This window comes from Somniosus microcephalus, chromosome 3, assembly GCF_052327205.1.
Source record: "Somniosus microcephalus isolate GS21.2 chromosome 3, FLI_Smic_1.0, whole genome shotgun sequence".
Classification (NCBI taxonomy): domain Eukaryota; kingdom Metazoa; phylum Chordata; class Chondrichthyes; order Squaliformes; family Somniosidae; genus Somniosus; species Somniosus microcephalus.
In genome coordinates, this window is record NC_140989.1 from 272,889,117 (window position 1) to 272,910,911 (window position 21,795).

A 21,795-nucleotide genomic window follows, 5' to 3' on the forward strand; every position below is an offset into this window, starting at 1 on the left:
TGAGGTCCAATCATACAGAACCGTCCCCATTAGTTTCCAAGCGACCGACATCACTTTCCAGGCCGCAGGCGCCACACTCCTTTGCGACGTCTCCATGGGCATTCCCCGACCTATCGTGCCGGTCGCATGGCGCCGGAAGGTGTTTGATGCCATACACGGGTTGTCGCACCCTGGGATGAAGGCTTCACAATGGCTTATGTCGGCGAAGTTCGTCTGGAAAGGTATGCACCTCGATGTCCGTGACTGGGCTAATACCTGCGTAGTCTGCCAGAAGGCCAAGATCCAGCGTCATGTTAAAGCTCCAGTGGCTACGTTCGCTGTTCCAGAGCGTCGTTTTGACCACGTGCATGTGGACCTTGTGGGGCCGCTTCTGCCTTCTCATGGTTATACGCATCTCCTCACCGTGGTGGACCGCACCACTAGGTGGCCAGAGGCAATTCCTTTGGTTTCCACCACTTCGGCAGACGTCGCTAGAGCTTTCATCTCCTGTTGGGTTGCCCGTTTCGGGGTACCGGCGGACATCTCTTCCGACCGTGGGCCACAATTTTCCTCGGAGCTTTGGAACGCTGTAGCTCAGGGGCTCGGCAACAAACTTCATCGCACCACCGCCTATCATCCACAGGCGAACGGCCTTTGCGAGCGATTCCACAGGTCGCTTAAAGCCGCCCTTCGGGCCAGTCTTCAAGGTGCAGGATGGGTGGACAGACTTCCATGGATCCTTTTGGGTCTTCGTACGGCGCCCAAAGAAGACCTGCAATCGTCCTCAGCCGAACTCGTCTACGGCCAGCCTCTCCGAGTACCAGGAGATTTCCTCCCTTCTCCCACAGAGCCATGGTCCGCCTCCCAGCAACTCGTTAGCCACCAGGAAGCGGCCAGATGCTTCGCTCCGGTGCCTACATGAAATCACGGCTTACAGAACTCCCACGTGCCAGCGGAACTGAAGAATGCTGAGTATGTATTCATCCGCCACGACGCTCACCGAGAGCCGCTCAAGCCCCCTTACACTGGTCCTTTCCGCGTCATCGAACCAGGAGACAAATCCTTTTCGGTCGACATCGGAGGAAAACCGGATCACATTTCGGTGGACCGATTGAAGCCGGCTTACCTGGACCTGGACCGCCCAGTCGTCATCGCGCAACTGCCGAAACGTGGCCGACCGCCCGCAGCCGCCGTGCCAGATCAACCAAAGCCGCCCGCCAATTCGACCACGCTCGCCGCGCCAGCTCAACCACAACCGCCCGCCAGCTCGACCACCGTCCATCAGCTTCCTCCGCCAGGTTACCGAAGTCACTCGGACAGACTTGTCAGGCCTCCTCAGCGGCTCACTTTTGCTGTTAAAGACAATTCTGGGGGGGGCGCATGTGGCGGAGCCACCAAAGGACTCAGATCGTTTGTACATAATTCCTTTAACAACATGTTAGCTACAGTCTGAGTCTGTACCTTTATTTATGCTGTTTAACTGTACAGAGTGTGGTTGTTTTAACAGCATGGTTAAAACGTGATGACGTCACGCCGTTCATCACGTGATCCCCGACTGGCGGGAAAACGTGATGATGTCATGACGTCAGCCACAGGACTGCAGGGTCAGTCCCCGTGGAGCCTTCAAAGAGAGCAGACCTGTATTCGATGTATTCCAGCAGTTTCCAGTTAAAACCTGTTTTGTTCCATTAAAGTTCGTTGTTTTGATTGCCTGAGTCAAACTCAGTCTTTTCGTTAGGAACCTCCGTTCCTACACTGTATGATTTTACCATTCCCATTTGCAACATTTTATCTTTCCTGCCTTTTACAAAAGCACAGTATGTTCCTTCACCCCCTCCTGTCTCTGCACCTGCTTAATATTTGTTACATCTCCAGCTTTTTCCAGTTCTGATGAAGGATCCCAGACCTGAAACGTTAACTCTGTTTCTCGCTTCACGGATGCTGCCTGGCCTGCTGAGTTTTTCCAGCGTTTTCTGTTGTTATTTTAGTAATCCAGAGCCCTGGACTAAAGCCATTCAGTTGTATGAAACTGCTCAGTGATTCAAGAAGGCCCACCACCACTATCTTCTCAGGGCAACTAGGGGTGTGCAATAAATGTAGCCAATGGTGCCCACATTTCGAGAATAAATAAAGCAACAAAATCACCCAGTTCTTTTTACAAGGATTTATTCAAGGCACCTTTTGCTGATGGGAGTTTGCTCCACATATATGCAGTTCCTTGTTAGTATAGTGGTTAGTTTCCCCTGTCACATGGGAGACCAAGGTTCAATTCCCCGACAGGGAGAGATTATTATTGTCCAATTCTGGGCACCACACTTTAGGAAGGTTGTGAAGGCCTTAGAGAGGGTGCAGAAAAAAAGATTTACGAGAATGGTTTAAGGGATGAGGGACTTACATGGATAGACTAGAGAAGCTGGGGTTGTTCTCCTTCGAGCAGAGAAGGTTGAGAGGAGATTTGCTAGAGGTGTTCAAAATCATAATGGGTCGAGACAGAGTAGATAGAGAGAAACTGTTCCCATTGGCGGAAGGGTCGAGAACCAGAGGACACAGATTTAAGGTGACTGGCAAAAGAACCAATGGCGACATGAAGAAAAACTTTTTTATGCAGCGCGTGGTTAGGATCTGGAATGCACTGCCTGAAAGGGTGGTGGAGGCAGATTCATTCATGGCTTTCAAAAGGGAATTGGATAAGCGCCTGAAGGAAAAAAAATTGCAGGGCTACGGGGAAAGGGCGGGGGAGTGGGACTAGCTGAAGTGCTCTTGCAGAGAGCTGGCATGGGCTCGATGGGCTGAATGGCCTCCTTCTGTGCTGTTATGATTCTATGATTCTATCTACTACACCATGGGAAAAAGTTTTTTTCTAATCTCCAGTTTGTCATTAATTTTAAACCTGTGACCTTTAGTCCTTTACTCGCACTCCAAGGTAAATAGCTGACTTTCTTCCCTTTTTCTGATTCCCTTCCTTCTATAAAGTTCAATTCTTAGCTAAACACACTGCCTGAGTGTTTGCTGCAATTTAAATGTATAAAGACATTCTGTGCTTTTTAATAGGAATTTGCATACATACACTGCTGCCATCTGTCCATATTCATTGTCCCAGCCATAAGATGGGAAATTCCTTGGTTTTCCGTAAGTAACTTGGGAAGCTGGGACTTTGATCAGAGGGTTGTCAAATGCTTCTAACCCTAAAGGTAAAAATGAGTGAGTAAGTCAAAAATGTTGACAATTATGTCACAGCTTTACCTTGAGGAGCATATGCTGTGCTCCTCCTACATATAAATGCCAATGTTTACAGAAAACAAAAGAACTATATTTCAATTTGAGCAGATTATTTAATTTTCTATTTGAGCCCCCTCTGTTCTCTCTTTCCTGATATTCCCAGGTCACAAACCAGCTGCATCCAAAAGTGAAAAGGTGGTTAACCTGCAACGAGGCCTCTGCCAGTGTTGCCCTGAAACTGTCCACTCGAACGGATGTAACGCTGACCCAGGGATGACTCTATCTCCAGTTTTCCTTCACTGCCTGTGGGAAAGTTGAAGGTCTCTGTTGGGCACTTCCCAGCAATATCCCACCCAAGATCGAGAACTCGGTGTCATGAGAGATTGAACTGATTCTCCACCTGTCTATGGTGCATTGATGTTCCAATATGTTGTATAATTTGCACCATTCATATCAAGATCAATGTGAATAAGCTGTATTGTATCAACTTATTTACATGGCTGAAGAATTAGGAATAGTCATTCTGGCACTCTTGCAATGGTTTAAGTTGGTCAATGGTTTGACAGAGAGACACATAGATGAGGAAATTCCTGCTTTAATCTCTGGTTTGTGCTGAGTTGGGCAATCTCAGTGTGGGGGGGGGGCAAGGGGGGAGTGATGAGGATGTTACAACTGGCCTCAGTGTCCCTGGGCGAATAGGGGGAATCTCAGTCAGGATTTCTACTTCTGATTATTATCCGGTAACCCTTGCTGCAAAGCGTGTGTGTGTGTGGCCTTCGAATGAGGGCAGGATTAGCATTTATTCTGGCGCCCCCAAACAGTCAAGTACCTTCCCAACATTAACTGCCTGGCTCCCATATGAAGAATGACCACTTGGTTGAGGGACGGAGGGCTGCTGGCCTCCACGGAACTGTATTCCAGCAAGAATCAGCAACTTGAGAGGAGAGGAGAAAAGGGACAGTTGTTCTAGAAATGTACTTGTTAGTTTTCAGAACATGAAATGATTGAAACAATCCGTAATCACTTCCTCATGCCCAGTCAAGGACAACAATTAATTTACTTGAAGAAAGCATCCTTCATTCTCTGAGTAAGTGAGGGATTGGGACAATAAATTAAAACTGTTTGAACTGAGCCAGTTTCATTGAGCTGGGTCTTAATCAAACTCGAACCAGCACACATCTGTTTATGATCAGATTTCAAGTAAATTGATTTATTTTTCTTCTCCAGGAAATCTTCCCCTCAGGTGATAAGAAACGAGGAGCCAGGCCATGTTATGTTTTGATTTCGATTTTTTTTAAGCTTTCTCCCCTCCTCTCCTGAAGGAGCTGGCTCATGCCGATCCAGCGAGGAACCTTAAAAGGGAAAGGGGCAGAAATGCCCCAAAGATTACAGGAGATATCTCAGTGAGGGCCTTGGCTTAGACTGGGTCCTTCAACAGGTAAGTGTTGGGGGCATCTCGGGCCATTATCACCGCTTCCCGGAGATCACTGCACCTTTCCCATGGTGGACCCAGGAGGTAGTTGTAATACAGGTGACAAGGAGGCAAGTCTACTGTGGACCTAGGTTGTCCTCCACCCATCTGCATGCAGTAGTGGGGAAGGAGAGGGCATCGGCACTCCCGGTGGGGATGGGTGGAATGGAAATATGAGTTGGTGGGGGGAGGGGACGGATGGTGGGGTGGTGAGGTGGCAGTAGGTCTCATCGCCCTATTTTTCCACCATTTCTGCCGCGATCTCACCCGATTTTGGGCAAGATCATGGGGGAAACCACCCTCCCCACCCCATGGTGTCTGCTTCAATCACTAACTCAGGTAGTGCATTCCACAGTATCACCACCCTCTGTGTAAAAATGTTTCTCCTGCTCAGCTCTGTCCGAAATTTCTTAATATTTAATTTTTTATCTATTCCCTCATTCTAGTTCCTTGAATTGCTAGAAACAATCTGTTTCTATCTACTCTGTCCCATCGCTTCATAATTTTAAACACTTTTTCAATCATCTTCTAATCTAACAAAAACAGCCCTAGCTTTTCAATTCTTTTATTTATGTTTCTTCATGCCAGGCAGCATCCTAGTGAATCTGCCTCACCAGCTTTCCTATAGTGCGGAGCCCAAAACTGTACACAGGTACTCCAACTGTGAACTTACTACAGTTAGATATTCTTCTTCTTCTTAGGCAGTCCCTCGGAACCGAGGATGACTTGCTTCTACATTAAAAATGAGTTCTCAAGTGACTGATGAGTCCAATGCGGGACCTACAGTCTCTGTCACAGGTGGGGCAGACAGTGGTTGAAGGGACGGGTGGGTGGGGTGCTTGGGTTGACGTACGCTCCTTGCGCTTGGCTTCCGCTTGCTCCTGGCGAAGAAACTCGAGGTGTTTGGCTCCTTCCCGGATGCTTCTCCTCCACTTTGTGATTCTTGGGCTAGGGGTTCCCAGGTGTTGGTGGGGATGTTGCACTTTTTCAAGGAGGCTTTGAGGGTGTCCTTGAAGCGCTTCCTCTGCCCACCTGGGGCTCTCTTGCCGTGTCAGAGCTCCGAGTAGAGCACTTGTTTTGGGAGTCTCGTATCGGGCATATATATAGTTATATATAGAATCGCCATTACAGCTGGACTTTTATATCCTATCCCGCTTGCCATAAAACTCAGTAGTCCATTAATTTTTTTTATGGCCTTATCCACTTGTGGTGCTGCTTTTAACATCTTGTGAATCTGTACCCCCAAATTTGTCTGCTCTTCTACATTCCCCCATTCAAAATATAATTATTACTTTTATTTCTTTTACCAAAACATGTCACCTCAGATTTACTGATACTGAATTGTGTCTGCCATTGTGCTCATTCCACCATCTTATACCTTGGGGGTGATTTTCATTCAGAAGTTGGGAAGGAGGCAGGACTACAACTTTCGGGGTTGTAGTCCCGCCTCCATCGAGATGCGGCCAATCCACGCGATTTTAACTTGATTGACTTTGTTGAGCCCGCCCAGCGGGCTCAGCAGGCCAAGTAAGGGCCACCCAGCAACAGGTGACGTCACAGACTGAAATTTCATCTGTCAAGACGTTTTGACAGATGAAATATCAGTGTTTCACAGCTGTTTGAAGCTGTCAAACACTGACAGTCTTACTTCTAACCTGAGTCCTTCTACACAGACTCAGTTAGAAATCTCACCGGCACAGAAAGCTGCAGGCTGTCACTTTTGACAGATCGCAGCCATTCTGCTTTCTGTGCCGGATAGATGATGGACTCCCTAAACCTAGAGGAAGGAAGGCTGTAAAGGTAAGTACAGGTAATTTAAACTTCTTCACACACTTTAGACACACCAAACACACTTACCTTTGCACTCATGCACCCATCACTCACCTGAACACCGACATCTCGACCCCTCCAAGTCCTTCAACCCGACGGCCCGACTCCTCTAACTTGGCGTGGTTTGGAGCCATCGGGAATCCCACACTTCAAGCTTTAAAATAGGGATTAGGCTAAAAACTGCCTGTTAACTACCTGTTAACAGGCAGTTAATTGGCACTAATCCCTTCCCGCCTCGGGTCGGCGGGTCCCAGTGCGGGGCGGGTACCCGCCTCCTGTGAAACTTACATGGAGGTGGGTTGGGGGCGGGATGGTGTCGGGACCCTCGAATTCGGGACTTTAACCCCCCGCACGCCTCCAATCCCGACTCCATGGGTTAATGAAAATCGACCCCTATATCTTTGCAACTTCCTTTGATCCTCAGAATTATTTACCTCCTATTTTAGTATCCTCAGCAAATTTGGACACCACTCCCTGTAGCCCTAGATCCAAATCATTGATGTACATGGTGTCAGGAGTGGTCCCAGAGTAGAACTCTGTGATACACCACAACCCACTTCCAACCACTGAGAATATAATGCCAATATAGAGATATATATTTTCCAATTTGGAATGTTAAGTTGTGAATATGACAGATACACTGACCACTATTTGATGAGGCATATTTCCAATTTGGTGGCCTTTCAACCAAGTGAATTGGCATCTGACGAATTAACACAGATGAGGTTTCCAAATGGATTCGCTCGTGCGCCAATCCCATGAAAAGAGCCCACTGGAAAAAAAGATATTAATTTAAATAGACTTTTATTTCAGTGTTGCCATCCTTACAAGAAAATGACACTGCTTCAATGCACCATAGTCTCTGGGAAACAAACAAGTCAGAAAGATTTAACTGGCTCTTAAGGAAAGAAACTCCACGTTGACCTGATAGCTCAGGCTAACTGTGCCATATAAACCAGGAAGATCCCAGTTTTGATCCCCGATCTGTAACGAGTTAGCTGATCTCAGTAGTTAGGGCACTGCAGTCGGCCTCGGCCCTGCCAGATTAGGAAGGGGGAAAATTCAGCACACGGCTCCTCCTCCTTATTGTTGACCAGTACTCCTGGCAAATGACCATATATGGACATTAGTTGAGGTTTGATTGCAATGGCCCACATTCAAATAGCTTCCCAACACACACCGTACCCTTCAAGACTTGGTGCCTATAGGGCAGCAGCTGAAAACACTGGGTGGGGAAGAATTAAAATAAAAAATAAAAATTGGAAATGACTATAGGATAAAAGAGTGGCACAGGACAAACGGTAATACAGTCAGACCCTGCTAATAGGTGCGTGGGTAATAGGAAATACCTGCTGAGGCCCCAATTAATTTCCCAGGCTTTCAACAGTGTTTGCTTCAGAAGAAACAAACAGATTATTTATTCGTAATAAAATTCCAATCCAGCAGCTTCTATTGGCATTGCAGTTAGCAGTAGGGTGCATTAAGGTGAGGGTGCTAGTGCTGGGGAATGGAATGGGTTTCCATTTCAGGCACCCAGTGCCACCATCAAACATTGCCAGGTCAGGAACAGCGCAGTCAGTTGCAGAGCAAAGCTGCCTCTTCACTGCGCCATCAAGTACCCAAGTCAGATACTGCATGGATCAGATGGAGTGTAAGGCAGCTTTTACACTTACCCCTCAAGCACTCCCAGGCTCGATGCATGGTAAAGCTGCCTCTACACTGTCCCATGAAGCACTCATCTGTGCTGTAGCACAACCACTAGCAGAGTACAGCTCCCTGTTCTCTGTCACAACAATTGGTCACCTGGAACTTGCTTGACTGCCTTAAAAGTTGGAGAGGAATTTCCCAGATTTTATCCTAACTTGGCCTTAGGGGATTTTTTTGCCAACGGCAGCAGAGAGAATTACTAAGGGTTGAGTAACCAGTACAGGTAGCTGCACCATGTCTGGATGGGACAGGTTTGATGGATTGGATGGTCTTCTGTTCTTTTCATGTTTTTCTGTAACCCCGATCTCCGAGGGGCATCCTCACATTTCCATTTCCCATATTAGCCGTCATTTATCTCTTGTTCATGAAGCCCTTCTAATCTTAGCTATAACCCATGATATGAAAGAACATTCTGTCACTTACCCAAGGACTGTCCACTGTTACTGGAAGCTCTAATGGAGTTTCTTGGATGACTTTGCGAACAATGTTCCGTACTTTCCTCCGGTACTCAACGCACTCCAATAACTTGGGCCAGTTAAAACTTCCTCCCATTCGATAATTCTCCTGGTGAAATTGAAACAGCCTGTGACAAGCCGTGGGCTCATGTAGGCAGATGTCGCTGAGGTATCCTGTAAGCGCGGAGGCTCTACATTTATAGCTTCCCCACTCAGAGGATACCTCAGCGACATCTGCAAACATGACTTTCTAGATGTTTCTGGAGCAGAGTCTTAAATGCACTCATTATGGTTTATTTGGTAAATGCACTGCTTGCCCTGGTACTGAACTTAAAGAGATTGCATAATCAATCCCGACTTTGTGCTGAGTTAGCTGGCACAAGCAGAGGCAGTGGGGGAGGCACGAGAATTGGTTTCAACACCCTTGAGCTGGTGAGAGCAAAAATCAGCCATGGTTGCTACTTCTGATTGCTAACTAGTAATCCCTGCTGAATATGTGGATGTCAGATGAGGACAGGATCAGGCTTGGCTGTGATGACCCACCCATTATGAAACAGGTAGCCAAGATTACCTGGAAACACAGGTGTTGGATGCCCACCTGGGAGAGACACCAAAGATGGACTACATCTCTTGAACCATACCCTGGTGTGAGTTTGCACTTTCATTCAGGGGCTAAGGTGATAGAGAAAATTATATTATAATTTTTAAAAATAATAAAAGAACAGATTTTTGAAATAAATAGGAAGGAGGCTTTGCTGTGCAGCAGTGCATTGGAGACCTGACTCAATGTTCCCTGGAATGCTGGGACAAGGGCTCACACCTACAACCTGCTTCCCCTCACTGCCAATCTGAGTCATGTCTCTTTGGGAAAGCACTGACTGAAACCAAGCACTTCTGCACTGGAGGAGGGAGAGCAATGCAAATCTGATTTTGTTGTTATGGTTACAGTTTAACCCAGAAGTTAGATGCTAACCATAACTGGAACAAACTGGAACCATAACAATAATACGAATTCGAGCTTAAATTTAGCACACTAACTAATTTACTGATTCTGGAAGCTCAGACATCCCAAGAGGCTCTTGCTTGGTTTTGGCTTATGTTGTCTGCCAAGCCATGAAGGTCTTCACAGCTTCCTCAGCTTTCTTTTCAATTCTAGCAAACTACACGTTTTGATGACTCTGCCTTCACAATTCCTTGCTGACCACTTGCATGAGTGGCACACCGTATGATCTTTCAACATATATAAAAAATATAGTGAGTATACCGTCTATTTTGTTAATAGCCTCAAGGTCAATTTTTACCAGAAAAGTCAGAATGTTTTAGTTGTATTTGAACATATAACTTTTGAAAGAAAGGAGTGATGTTGTGTTCATAATTATATAATGTATAACTGCCAATGTATCCAACAGAGAGGGTTAATCATGCAGGTAATTCTGTCATTCTTTGGGTGAGCTCCTTGCTGATTGGTGCTCAGAACAAGAGAAGACAAATGATCTTGCAAAAGGAATGGTTTCTGTATACGGATGAGGAACAGGAACTGGCTCCATCAGGATGCACTGCATGACTGAATAGCCTGCTCACACTAACTATCATGAAGAATGGCTACTTGGACCAGGTATTGTAGGGCTGCCAATGGCCATGGGACCTTACTCTTAAGAAAAGTTAGGGCTTTCAGAAGATAAAAAGGGAGGAAACTGCAGAAGAAAAAATAATGCAGAACTCAAAAACAAAGATGCCACAAAGCTCCATGCTCAGGGTTGGTAACTCACTGAAGGATCAAGTCTACTTTGGTTACCCAGCCTATGTACATTAAAAGAATTCAGTAGGATATCTGAACGTTCTGCATCTCCCTGTACATGAAACCGTTCTACACACCGTGTCATCCCAGGACATCTCATCCACACCCGTCTCAAAGAGAGCTTCAAAACTGGGGCTCACTTGATCCTGTGGGAAGCAAAACAAACAGCAGTTGTAAAACAAATCATTCCAAATTTGTCAGATTTATTTCTACACCACCCCCTGCCAATCCTATTTTCTCACTTCCTATCCTGAAGGTGCTAAGTCTTGCTGGGGTTCTACAAAATGTCATTCATTTTATGCAAGCCTAAAATGTGAGTCAACTATGGAAGGCATCACACTGGATTTGATCCCGGCCCCACCTGGTATACCCACACGCACGTATTCCAGTAAGAGTCACTTGGACAGTGGTCAGGTGCAGGAATTCTGACTGGATTTGTACACCCCCTCCACAGTTTTGGGATACTGAGACCAGTCGTGGTGCTTGAACTGCTGCACTGTGATGGGCAGCTAAATCAGCACCAACCAGGGGTTGAAGCTGGGACCTGCCTAGTTTGTAAGCCTACGTACTGCACTAGGTGCTGCATTTCCCCCCCATGGCCATATGGAGCACTCTCATTTCAGATTGAAACTACATTTGTTCTCACTTAGCATCACAAAGATCTTGAAGCTGTATTTATAAATTAGATTAAGATTTACTGACCACCATGCAGTGACGATGGCAAGATCAGGAATTGCTTTCATGGATCGTGATACCAAGTAACTTTTTTCACTGTAGCTATGCATCTGAGGTCCCATTACCCCCATATCATTGGTGCTGCTCAACCTCTGCACAAGATTAAATCCTTAAATGTTAGCACTTTTTAGAACTAGTTAATCTTCTCATCAATTTAGAGTAATATTACATTATATTTAAACGATCTCAGTAAGTCTAAAGAAGAGATTTTCCTGGGTCTATGTTCTGATCGCCTAGGCTCAGCGAATGTTGGAAAATTGTGTGATTTTCTTTACAGATGTACGCTCAGACCCCGCCTTCCCCCTTCCCCCCGCCCCCTTTGGTTCCGATATTCGCCATGCCCAACAAGCCCAGGAAAATCTCCCTTTACGACTCCCCATGTCACTGCCCATTACCCTTTCACACATGGGTTCAACTCCAACCCAGACTGATGAGACAACAGTCTCTTGTGTCTGTTTCTGTCAGAATCCGATGAGGCATGAGTTTGCGACTGCCTCAATCCAGTTCCTACTGGGTGCAGTTCCACAGCATAAAACTGCCTACAATTTATCCCAATTAAATTGCTAGTCTCATTCAGGGAGGCTACAAAGATGACTGGTGAGAGAAATAGAAATGATCACAATGGTGTGGCAGGCCTGCTCTTCTCAGCTTGATGATAAAATACATTGACTAATATTTGCTCTTAGCAGTAACCCTGCACAGGCAACGGCTTCTGCAGTAATCCTGCACAGGCAACGGCTTCTGCAGTAACCCTGCACAGGCAACGGCTTCTGCAGTAACCCTGCACAGGCAACGGCTTCTGAAAGGGTAGGATTGTTATCAAGAGCATACCGGTGGAACGATCAACCCCATCACTAAAATTCTTTTGGTTAAGCACCAGCAGAGAGGAGGTCAGGTAGAGGTGGATTTCAACTTCACCCTGCTAATTGCAAACTGATTCCTTCTTATTACTGATACGTCAGATCCAGGAACAGAACAATTTTTCTGCTTTTCTGCTATCAGCTGTGGCTCAGTTGGTAGCACACCCGCCTCTGAGTCAGCAGGTCGTCAAGCCCCACTCCAGAGACAGGAGCACAAAATCTAGGCTGACACTCCAGTGCAGTACTGAGGGAGTGCTGCACTGTCGGAGGTGCCACCCTTCGGATGAAACATTAAACTGAGGTCCTGTCTGCTCTCTCAGGTGGCCATAAAAGATCCCATGGCATTATTTCAAAGAAGAGCAGGGGTGTTCTCCCTGGTGCCCTGGCCAATATTTATCCCTCAACTGACATCATTAAAACAGATTGGCCCAGAAATTCGGGTCGGGGCTTCCCGCGGGTGCAAGGCCCCGACCTGCACTTACCTAGCGCGCCTGCCGTTGTGCTGTGGGCCCGTGTGGGATTCCGATCCTGGGTCTGCTCCAGCTGCCGGCGTGCAGTGCTTGCGTATCCCAGGGGCGCAGTTAGTTCGATGCGTCCCCTGGGATCACGTGGGCCATGGGGAGCCAATCGGAGCAGGGAATGCCCATTCATAAGTTTGACAGGAAGTGCTGTCAAAACTTATAAATACTACGGGCCCCAAAACATCACTAAATCTTCAAATAAATTTTTTAAAAATCACATTTTTTAAATAAACTATAAATTACATGAAATAACTATTTTAAACAATAATTTAAATTTTTGAAAAAAATAATTTTATTTTCTAACAGGACTAAAAATAAACTTACCTTGCTTTAAAGTATTTAAAAATAATAAACCTGTGGAAAAAATGTTTTAATTTTAATTAATTCACCACTTACCTTGTAAAAAGCAGGCCTTGCACCTGCTTTTTATATGTGTAACTTCTGGAGACTTACCCTCCCGGGAAAACATGCAAAAAAAACGTAAGTTCGATGCGCACGCGCAGCCTCTCCTGCACACGCGTTCGAACTCTGAACCCCTTCTTTCAGGGGAACGGAAGTGCCGGTTTCCCGCGCATGCGCAGTGCATGCAGGAAACCGGCACTTCCATTGGGCTTACGGGTGAGTACCCCGTACGTACTCACCCGTGGAGACCCGAATTTCTGGGCCATTATCTGGTCATCATCACATTGCTGTTTGTGGGACCTTGCTATGCGCAAATTGGCTGCCACGTTTCCTACATTACAACAGTGACTACATGTCAAAAAGTAATTACATGGCTGTAAAGCGCTTTGAGACGTCCTGAGTTCATGAAAGGCGCTATTTAAATGCAAGTCTTCCAAGTCTTTTTCTTTTTTTTCAACTTAGTGCCAGCTTCAAGCTAAACCCAATTCAAGTATAGCACATGTTAAATGCAAAATAAAGCTTCCTCAAAACTGTCATATCAAACATTCCGAAGTTACGTACAGCACAGTTAGATCAGCCAAGTTTCAATACTGCTTATGGCTATTCAATGATTCCTACTGGAAAATGGACATGAGTTAAGGACAGGATCGGACTAGACTGTGATGCCCCTCCTCCGTGCTTGAAGACCCTGTGGACACTCACTGCCCAGACTCATACATGAAGAATGGTCACTTGGACTAGATATCGGAGGAGGGACAGTGCCTGTGGAATCATACCTCAGCAAGGGTCACCACCTTCAGGAAAACAGTGGAGGAAAATAGAAAAAAATAATGCCATGCACTCACACTAACAGCATTATATATTACAATTAAATATTTCAGGCCTTCTATTATTCATGTCAATCTATTAATCATTCCTTCATTCACATTAAACACACAAGACTGTAAGAAAAAAATGAAAGAGTTCAACACTATTTATTTCCTTGACCTTCTGTTTTAATATTTGTTCGTTCAAGGTAAATACTGTATAATCAAGTGTTTACTTTGAGTTAATCTGTTTGTTCCTGTAATACAAGTGTTTTTTGTACTTTTACCTTGATGAGGCCAGCGAGCAGCAGTTTACTGATGTAGAGCACTGAAGGATGGCAAAAGTAGAATATAAGGGGCAGCCGCAGTTGGTCTGGGCACAAGTAGAAACTGGACTCATCTAGTGGGTTAAACAAAGCCAAAGGATGAATATCAATTCACTGATGCTCCTCCATATTTACATTGGGTAAGCAAACATTTCAAATATCATTCCATATTTTTGTAATAAGTTTGCAGTCTCAAGCAAACAGAAAGGGAGCAATTAGTTTGCTGCGCACACCCTCATTTCCAACAGATAACAGAGGGCAAAGGCACTAGGGGTTGACAGTCTCAGTGTTGCTAAGGAAAGTACCCCAAACCCGGCAGTAAGTGAGAGATGCCACACAAGCTCAAGACAACTGACATTAACTGCGGAGACAAATTCATCGCTGGACAATCATGAGTTAGAGTACCTCAGGGCCCTTGGTATCCAACCACTTCTGGATCACTGCTGCTTCCTGCACTCCCTGGATCACCGCTGCTTAACAAAGCCAGAACATCAACCTCCAACAATCTCCAATTTCAAACAAATGCCTGACAGGCTGAAAACCCTGGATTGTCAACCGCCAACAGCCTCCAACTTAAAACCACACACCTGAGAAGCTGCATTTCTGATCACCAGACAGTTCTGCACCACAGTCTCTGAACTCTGCCTCATGACCCTTATCCTTTGGACATCCAATGGTCCTGGATCAACACACTGGTCCTGTGCTTTACCCTCAAGATAGGCCTGCACTCTTTGACCTTGGGATTGGTTACCTCCCTTCATCAAACCCCTATTCTAAGAACGTCCTCACTATTAGTTTGTTCCAATTGTGGATTTTTACTTCTGTTAATTCTCTCAGACCCTCCCATAGGCAAACTCTCACTTCTTCTGGCCGGCAACATGACTTTATCTAGGTCATTTTTAGTGAGCCCAGGTGTCGAACAGAAAGCTCTCAGTACCATGTTTCAGTTTACTGGTTATATCACTTGCCCTTACATGATCTTCCTCAACTCCGGAAGAATAAATATTATACTAGATCGTGGCTTAGACTATAAACTGCCAAACAGATATATTAAACAGTAAATTGATAAGTGAACAGTATCAATGACACACTGTAGATTGGCAGTAGGTTCAGGATTAAACATCACCCTTGAGAGATAGAAATAACAAACTGCCAGGTCTCCTGTGCTAAACTGGACCGTACACAAGGTTCCTAAATATTAAGCTTTACTTGGCAATTTGTTACTGACTGCCTGGAATCTCTTTGGGCTGCATATAGTGGCACCACTATTCCCAGCCAGAATAGTGCCCTGTGACATTTTACGTCCACCAGAGAGGGAAGAAGAGACCTCGGTTTAATGTCTCATCTGAAAGACGACACCTCTAACAGTGCAGTACTCCCTTAGTGCTGCACTGAAGGGCTGGATTTTATCAATGGGGGCGTGTTGGGGGCGGGACTGCTGGTTGTCGGGTTTTAGTCCCGCCCCCAATGACGTCCGGCCAACCCATGCGATTTTCCCTTGATTGACCTTGTTAAACCCGCCCTGCGGGCTTAGCAGGCTAATTGAGGGAAAGCCGGCGACAGAGTACGTCAGCGTATGACGTTTCATCTTTGTCAGCATTTGACAGCTTAGAGAAGCTGTCAAACACTGACAATCTCTGTTCTATGGTGAGCCCCTACTGAAGGCTTACCAAAACCTATTTCCTCCGCAGAAATCAGATGGCTGCTGCATCTGAGAATGCAGCAGCCATTCTGTCGTCTCTGCCGTTGTGATGAGGAGCCTCAACCCGAGGGTTGCAGAAAGAAACAAAGGTAAGTAAACTTTTTCTAACACTTTACACTCACCTCTCATACTTACCTCTCCACACTTGCACCCATCACTCACCTCCACAGTGGACTTTTCGATCTCTCTCACCCCTGCAGACCCACTGCTCGCCTCGCTGACCCTGGCGGGGTTTCCCGACGTCGGGAAGCCCGTACTTGAAGGGGTAAAATGGGGATAAGCCTCTTAACTGCCTGTTAACTACCTGTTAACAGGCAGTTAATTGGCTGTAATCCCCTTCCCGCCTCGAGGAGACAGGTCCCTGCGCAAGTCGGGGACCTGCCTCCTGGGAAGATGGCACGGAGGCAGGTTGGGAGCGGGGTCGGTATCCGCTTCCAGTTTCCGCCATTTTCCCAGCAGTCCCGCCTCCATAACTGCCTCCCCAGGGCTGGCAAAATTCCCCCCAAAGTGTCAGCCTAGGTTATGCACTTGAGTCTCTGGAGTGGGGTGTGAGCCCACAACCTTCAGACTGCGTGCTACCACCGAACCAAGACTGGTACCTAAATGGGAACTAACTCCAGAGTTGTGCTGTGGCAGAGCCACCAAAGGACTCAGAGCGGTTGTACATAATTCCTTTAACAGCAATGTAGTTACTGTCTGTGCCTGTACCTTTAATTACACTGTTTGACTGTACAATGTCTAGTTACCTTTACAGCACGGTTTCAACACGATGACGTCATGCCGTTAGTCACGTGATGCCCCAATGGCGGGAAGAACGTGATGACGTCATGACGTCAGTCTTCTGACCAGAGGATCAGTCCTCGTGGAGCCCTCAAGGAGAGTCGACCTGTTATTGATGTGTTCTAGCAGTTTCCAGTTTAAACTCGTTTCCTTTCATTAAAGTTCATTAATTTAATTACCTGAGTCGAACTCAGTCTTTTTGATAGGAACCTCCGTTCCTACATTGGTGACCCCGACTTCTACGAACGATTTTCGTGGAAGATTCAACATGGACACGAACGCCGTCACGCTGAAACTGCCACAGTTCTGGAAGCAACAACCAGACGCCTGGTTCATCCAGGCTGAAGCCCAGTTCGCCATTCGGAACATCATCGCGGATCAGACCCGTTATTATTACGTGGTTTCCGCCCTCGACAGCGCAACTGCATCACGGATCATCAGCCTCCTCGGTAGTCCTCCTACTGACAGCAAGTAAGGCGCGGTTGCTTCAGATTTTCGGGCTATCAAAGTCGGAGCGCGCTCGCCGGCTCATCACGCTGCCCGGCCTCGGGGACTCCAAACCGTCCGAGCTCATGAGCCAAATGCTCACGCTCTTGGGTGCTGAACCGGAATGTTTCCTCTTCCGGGAGCTTTTCCTCTATCAACTGCCTGAATAGGTTCAGGCTGCCCTAGCCAGATCCGACATTACAGACTGCGCCAAGCTTGCGGCCGAAGCCGATAAGATTTTCATGGTTACCCAGCAGTGCTGCGCAGCCACGAGGTGCCCACCCCCCACAGACGCGGTTCCGGCTTCTCCTACAGTGGGCTGGTGCTCCTACCACACCCGTTTTGGCGCGAAAGCACGATGCTGCCGTTCCCCCTGCAGTTTTTCGCCCCCCAAAAAAACAATAACAAAGCGCAGGCGGCGTCCCTGATGGCGGATGACCAAGTCTAACGGGCGTTCTGCGGTGGCGATGGCCGTCGGTCTACGGGGAAACTCCTCTATATCACCGATTCCCTCTCGGGCCGCCGTTTTCTTTGCGACACCGGGGCGCAGTGTAGCATTCTACCTGCGTCGAAGCTCGACATGCAGACTGGGAACCTCGGTTTTTCCCTCGTAGCGGCTAATGGTGCAGCAATTCGAACGTTCCAAAAGCGGCGGGTCGAAGTCTGTTTCGGCGGTCAGCGCTTCTTTTGGGAATTCGTCACGGCCACAGTCGCACAGGCTATCCTAGGGGCGGATTTTCTGTGTGCCAACAGCCTACTAGTCGATGTCCGGCACCACCGGCTGATCAACGCGGCCACCTTCCACTCAATTCCGTGCTTCCACGGTACCTCCGTGGCGCGCTCCATTGCCTGTGCTTTCCCTCCTCCAGATGACTTCATGCGGCTCCTCGGGGAGTTTCCGGAGCTGACAAGGCCCACCTTCTCCTCTTCGGCGACGAAACATGGAGTTGAACATCACATCACCACTACTGGCTCCCCGGTTTATGCGCGGGCTAGAAGGCTCGAACCCGGCAAGCTCGCAGCTGCGAAGGCGGAGTTCGACACGATGGAGCGGCTCGGGATCATTCGGCGATCCAAGAGTCCCTGGTCCTCGCCTCTCCACATTGTGCCGAAACCAGGCGGCGGCTGGCGGCCATGCGGTGACTACCGACGCCTGAACGACGCCACCACTCCGGATCGGTACACGATCCCGCATATCCAGGATTTCTCGGCCCACTTGGCAGGAAATTCTATCTTCTCTAAAGTCGACCTCGTCCGTGGATATCACCAGGTTCCAGTGCACCCACAAGACGTCCCGAAAACCGCAGTCATCACCCCTTTTGGCCTCTTTGAGTTCCTGCGGATGACGTTTGGCTTAAAGAACGCAGCACAGGCGTTCCAGCGTTTAATGGACTCCGTTCTTCGAGACCTGCGTTTCATTTTCGTCTATCTTGACGACATACTCATCGCCAGTGCCAGCAAGGAGGAGCACATCTCCCATTTGCGTTCCCTCTTTACGCGCCTCAGCCAACACGGTTTAATCATCAACCTGGCCAAGTGCCAGTTCGGCCTGCAACAAATCGACTTCCTGGGACATCGCATAACATCGGACGGCGCCGTCCCTTTGTCGACGAAGGTTGAGGTGGTTACTTCTTTCCCGTGGCCGTCGACAGTCAGGGCCTTGCAGGAGTTCCTGGGGATGGTCAACTTCTACCACCGTTTTGTCCCCAAGGCGGCTCAACTCATGCAACCTTTGCTCGGGGCCCTCAAGGGCAAGTCCGGTAAAGGTCCAATCAGCTGGACAGCTGAGATGGTCCAGGCGTTCGGCGACACCAAGAACGCTTTGGCCAACGCAACCATGCTGGCGCACCCACTTCCAGGTTCTACTATCGCCCTTACTGCCGATGCGTCAGACTACGCCATCGGTGCAGTGCAAGAACAGTGGGTCAACGGCACATGGCAACCGCTGGCGTTTTTCAGCCGTCAACTACGAAAGAATGAAAAAAAGTACAGCACCTTCAATAGGGAGCTACTGGCCTTTTTCCTCGCCATTCGCCATTTCCGGTTTTTATTGGAGGGGCGCCCCTTCACGGCTTTTGTCGACCACAAACCCCTTACATTCGCCATGGCCAAGACCGCCGAACCGTGGTCTGCTCGTCAACAATGTCACTTGACGTTCATTTCCGAATTTACCACGGACATTCAACATGTGTCTGGTTAGGACAACCTGGCGGCAGATTGCCTCTCCCGTGCGACGGTCCACGCGGTGCACCTGGGAATCGACTACGCCCTCATGGCTGCAGATCAGGCCTCGGACTCGGAGGTCCAATCATATAGAACCGTTCCCACTAGCTTCCAGGCGACCGACGTCATCTTCCAGGCCGCAGGTGCCACGCTCCTTTGCGACGTTTCCATGGGGGTTCCTCGACCTATCGTGCCAGTCGCATGGCGCCGGAAGGTTTTTGATGCCATACACGGGTTGTCGAACCCAGGGATGAAGGCTTCGCAACGGCTTATGTCGGCCAAGTTCGTCTGGAAAGGTATGCACATCGATGTCCGTGACTGGGCTAATACCTGCGTCATATGCCAGAAGGCCAAAGTCCAGCGTCATGTCAAGGCTCCAGTGGCTGCGTTCACTGTTCCGGAGCGTCGTTTCGACCACGTGCATGTGGACCTCGTGGGGCCGCTTCCGCCTTCTCAGGGTTATACTCATCTCCTCACCATAGTGGACCGCACCACTAGGTGGCCAGAGGCAATTCCTTTGGTTTCCACCACTTCGGCAGATGTCGCTAGAGCTTTCATCTCCTGTTGGGTTGCCCATTTCGGGGTACCGGCGGACATCTCTTCTGACCGCGGGCCAATTTTCCTCGGAACTTTGGAACGCTGTGGCTCAGGGGCTCGGTACCAAACTTCATCGCACCACCGCCTATCATCCACAGGCAAACGGCCTTTGCGAGCGATTCCACAAGTCGCTTAAAGCCTCTCTTCAGGCCAGTCTTCAAGGCGCAGAATGGGTGGACAGGCTCCCATGGGTCCTGTTGGGTCTTCGTACGGCGCCCAAAGATGACCTACAATCGTCTTCGGCTGAACTCGTCTATGGCCAGCCGCTCCGTGTACCAGGGGATTTCCTCCCTTCCCCCACAGAGCCATGGTCCGCCTCCCAGCAACTCGTTCGCCACCAGGAAGCGGCCAGATGCTTCGCTCCGATACCTACGTCCAATCAAGGTTTGCAGAACTCCTACGTGCCACCGGGACTGAAGAATGCGGAGTATGTCTTCATCCGCCACGACTCTCACCGGGATCCGCTCAAGCCCCCTTACACTGGTCCTTTCCGCGTCATCGAACCAGGAGACAAATCCTTTTCGGTCAACGTTGGAGGGAAGCCGGATCACATCTCGGTGGACCGCTTGAAGCCGGCTCACCTGGACTTGGACCACCCTGTCGTAGCCGCTCAACCGCCCACCCGCTGCCGCCGCACCAGATCAACCAAAGCCGCCTGCCAACTCGACCGCGCTCGCCGCGCCTGCTCAGCCGCAACCGACTGCCAACTCGACCGCCGGCTGTCAACTTCCTCTACCAGGGTATCGAAGTCGATCGGACAGGCTCATCAGGCCTCCTCCTCGCCTCACCTTTTCTGTTAAAGACAATTCTGGGGGGGCGCATGTGGCGGAGCCACCAAAGGACTCAGAGCGGTTGTACATAATTCCTTTAACAGCAATGTAGTTACTGTCTGTGCCTGTACCTTTAATTACACTGTTTGACTGTACAATGTCTAGTTACCTTTACAGCGCGGTTTCAACGTGATGATGTCATGCCGTTAGTCACGTGATGCCCCAATGGCGGGAAGAACGTGATGACGTCATGACGTCAGTCTTCTGACCAGAGGATCAGTCCTCGTGGAGCCCTCAAGGAGAGTCGACCTGTTATTGATGTGTTCTAGCAGTTTCCAGTTTAAACTCGTTTGTTTTCATTAAAGTTCATTAATTTAATTGCCTGAGTCGAACTCAGTCTTTTTGATAGGAACCTCCGTTCCTACAATGCCATCATATTGACAGTGATAGGCAGCCAAAATGGTTTCAGGCCAATAAGTGAGTGGCAGTATAACTGCAGCTTAAATCTCATGATAAAATGGATCAAGTTATAAATTTAAGTTTAGCCCTTTCTGGAGCCATTCTTTTCAGTTGGAATGGATTTATTGGAGACTATCTTATAATTGTGGATTTTATAATTGTGGATTTATTAGTGACTATCTTATAATTGTGGATTAATGTGTGTGTGTGTATGTGAGACTGTGTGTGTGTGTATCTGTGAGAATGTGTGTGTGTGTGTGTATGTGAGACTGTGTGTGTGTATGTGAGACTGTGTGTGTGTATGTGAGACTGTGTGTGTGTGTATGTGAGACTGTGTGTGTGTGTATCTGTGAGAATGTGTGTGTGTGTGTATGTGAGACTGTGTGTGTGTGTATGTGAGACTGTGTGTGTGTATGTGAGACTGTGTGTGTGTGTATGTGAGACTGTGTGTGTATCTGTGAGAATGTGTGTGTGTGTGTGTATGTGAGACTGTGTGTGTGTGTATGTGAGACTGTGTGTGTATGTGAGACTGTGTGTGTGTGTATGTGAGACTGTGTGTGTGTGTATGTGAGACTGTGTGTGTGTGTGTATCTGTGAGAATGTGTGTGTGTGAGACTGTGTGTGTGTGTGTGTATGTGAGACTGTGTGTGTGTGTATGTGAGACTGTGT

General features: G+C 48.0%; 1 protein-coding gene across 4 annotated transcripts in view; it reads right to left on the minus strand.

The window, feature by feature from the left end:
- LOC147121953 (uncharacterized) overlaps positions 1–21,795 on the minus strand; it is a 138,348-nt gene that overhangs the window by 107,325 nt on the left and 9,228 nt on the right. For all 4 annotated transcript variants that reach the window (XM_085982543.1, XM_085982544.1, XM_085982542.1 and 1 more), the window contains exons 3-7: positions 14,071–14,183; positions 10,537–10,605; positions 8,630–8,770; positions 7,145–7,271; positions 3,047–3,164 (exon numbers count right to left, since the gene is read on the minus strand). In XM_085982543.1, coding sequence (XP_085838669.1) covers positions 3,047–3,164; positions 7,145–7,271; positions 8,630–8,770; positions 10,537–10,605; positions 14,071–14,183 — 568 coding nt within the window. The remainder of the gene's footprint in view (positions 1–3,046; positions 3,165–7,144; positions 7,272–8,629; positions 8,771–10,536; positions 10,606–14,070; positions 14,184–21,795) is intronic.